The following is a 2,661-nucleotide window of genomic DNA, read 5'->3' as shown; positions in this document are numbered from 1 at the left end:
CTCTACTTCTTTCTGTCCTTGTCATGATTCTCTGTCTTCGCTGTCTCCCAATCTCAACCTCCCTCCTCAGACTCTGTTTTATCTCAGTATTTTTTGCTTTGGATCCAGGCTCTTTGTCCAGTCAATCTCAGTTCTTCTGTAGTTTTCCATCAAATAGAAAGCAAATGAAAACTCTGCTCTTCCAAAGTCTTCTAACCACATCAAAAGCTAAACACCTTCCCAGGGTCAAACCTTGCTCCTTAGCATGGAGAGAGAGATTTTAGGGCTTCAAAAGGCAAATGTTGCCAGAATGATATAATGCAGGTAAAGCAACGTACCTTTCTCTGATCTCATTCTCAGCAATGGCTGAACTGTCTGAGATGGGTTTTTCCAGCTTCAGGCAATTTTCTTGACATGGAAAACATCAGCCCAAACAGTTTTTAAATTGGGTAAAGTTATCAGCAACAGCCGAAGGAAGTGCCAAGCAACTTTAATAATAAGCAGCATTACCCACTGCATCTATTATGTTGATTGAAGTGAAATCGGTAAATCAGGTCAGTACCGCGCCAGGGCAAGAAGACTCTTTCATTGTTTGGAATCCATAAAGAAATTCATTAAAAAAAATCCTCAGGGAGCTGTGTAGCACCTTCTGTCACAAAAACCACATCGAGGAAAAGAGAGAAAGAGAGAGCTCAGGGAAGCCAGGGAAAAAGGCTGGGACTGATGTCTGTCAGCCCTGTTTCAGCTCTGCAGAGCACAGCTGGGGAAGGTAATGTCTCTGCAGGCTACTGGAAGAGATGACGGTATGGGCCGCTGTATGGGTGGTGATGTTTGGGGGAAGTCTCTGCACTGATTTTATTGTAGGGGGCAAACTCATTCCCCAACCAGGTCCAGAGGGAATGTCATGTTTCTTTTTACATACATCTGATGGGGCCAACACCAAGCGGGGAGCAGAACTGCTGTGGGTAAAGGAGAATACTGGCACAAGAAAATGAGGTATAAACTGGCCAGGAATACATTCAGGTTGGAGAGATGAAGATGTTTCTGAATATCAGAGCTGGGAGGTCCGGGAGCAGCCTTCCAATGGGAGCAGGGAGGACAAAAATCTGACTAAATCTAAGGTAGAGTGTGAGCAGCTTGTGAACCAGGTCTATTTGACATGGGTGCCTGCAGTAGTTGGGGACTGGGGTCAATGCCTCCAAAGGGTCCTTTGTGCTTCTGTCCTAGCCAGGATGCTCTGGCATGGCTTCAAAGCACAACAGATTTCATTGTAGTTGGAATGGGGGTGGTTTAGGGCCTTCTTGCCTTACGAAGTAGCCAGTGCACCTTGGCTGATAACCATCTCCCTTGCTGCAGGCAGTTTTGAATACAGTGAGCCTGGAAACTCCTTTGTGAGATGGTTCAACGTGGTTATTTCAGATGTACCAGCAGTGAGAGTTAAAGTTCCCCTGTTTCTTATCTGTCACAAAACTCAGTTTCCTGTTGCCATATTGATATCGTCTGAGTGATCAAAGTGACCTGGAAAGAAATATTTTCTTTGGAGCCATTCTGTTCACATAGCCTGGAACTAATATTAGCAGCTTTTTAACATAAATCAAGCACGTCAAGGAGCAGAACTTTGTCTTTAGGCTTGTTCCCATCTCTGACCCCTTATTTTTCCTTATCTGCACAAAATAATAGGGAGAGAGAGCACTAGAGTATTCCCTAAAGTTGTATTGGTGCCAAAATTCCCGGCATACGGAACCGTTCATGCCGTGTTTCTGGTTTTCAGTGCATGCTGAATAGATTTTTCTTTGCTGTTATGGCAATGCCATCTCATTATTAATTACTGGCATATGCCATTCTAAGATGCCCATCATGGGGGTGACACCTATGCATCCTGCATGCAGTCAGTGCAGACGGGAGGTAATTTCCATAAATGAAATGTCCATGAACATAGGAACACTAGACTTGAGGGACTATCAAGCTCACTGCATTCAGCCCCTTGCCATCATGCACTCATGTCTTAAAATCCCTTTCGTGACCATAACAATATTCTCTTCCTCCTCTCTTCTCCTCCCATTGAACTTCTGAAATTGTAGTGACGGCCAGAGGCTTTTATGAAATTAAGTAATATTAATTAATAAATAAAATTCTCTTCGCCCTCTCCACACTGTGGGTCCTTTTCAACAGCAGGACCCTACAGCTCTGGGACGTACCCAGCACCATGCCTCATTTAGCAGTATGGGAAGAACAAAGTGGTCCTAATCCCCCTGACACCTCTTTGTGACTCCCCAGGTTCAGAACCTTTGATCTCAATGAGAGCCCATCCCACACTGCTCACTGATGGTAAGTAGCAACCCCTTTAAGGCCTCTGCGTGGGATGCTAGATGGTCCCTTTTTAAACAAGTAGATCCAGAAGTAACAATGCTCTGTTTTCTCCTTTTATTCATTCCAGGTTTCTCATAGTTTTGGGGTGTTTGATCTTAGCCGTCCTAACAACCTTCAAAGAATACGAGACTGTTTCAGGAGACTGGCTGCTGCTGTTGGTAAGTTGACCGAGATTTTAATGGCACACTTGCACCCATCCAGCAGGGTCAAAGACTCGGCACCATCAGAGCTTGGTGGCCTGCATGCAATGACTGTGTTTTTGTGTACTGAGGGTCAGATACATGGCCATCACTACATAAAAGATCTAATGCT

General features: G+C 44.6%; 1 protein-coding gene across 1 annotated transcript in view; it reads left to right on the top strand.

Annotated features, from left to right (window-relative positions):
* Positions 1-2,661, top strand: part of KCNQ3 (potassium voltage-gated channel subfamily Q member 3) — a 92,822-nt gene that overhangs the window by 37,849 nt on the left and 52,312 nt on the right. Inside the window, exon 3 of the mRNA XM_019519620.1 lies at positions 2,417-2,507. Within this exon, the coding sequence (XP_019375165.1) occupies positions 2,417-2,507 (91 nt within the window). The remainder of the gene's footprint in view (positions 1-2,416; positions 2,508-2,661) is intronic.

The sequence above is a fragment of the Gavialis gangeticus genome, unplaced genomic scaffold, assembly GCF_001723915.1.
Source record: "Gavialis gangeticus isolate Ggan-Ray unplaced genomic scaffold, GavGan_comp1, whole genome shotgun sequence".
Classification (NCBI taxonomy): Eukaryota; Metazoa; Chordata; order Crocodylia; family Gavialidae; genus Gavialis; species Gavialis gangeticus.
Note: the sequence above shows the minus strand (reverse complement) of the source record. Positions and strands in the feature narration are given on the sequence as shown.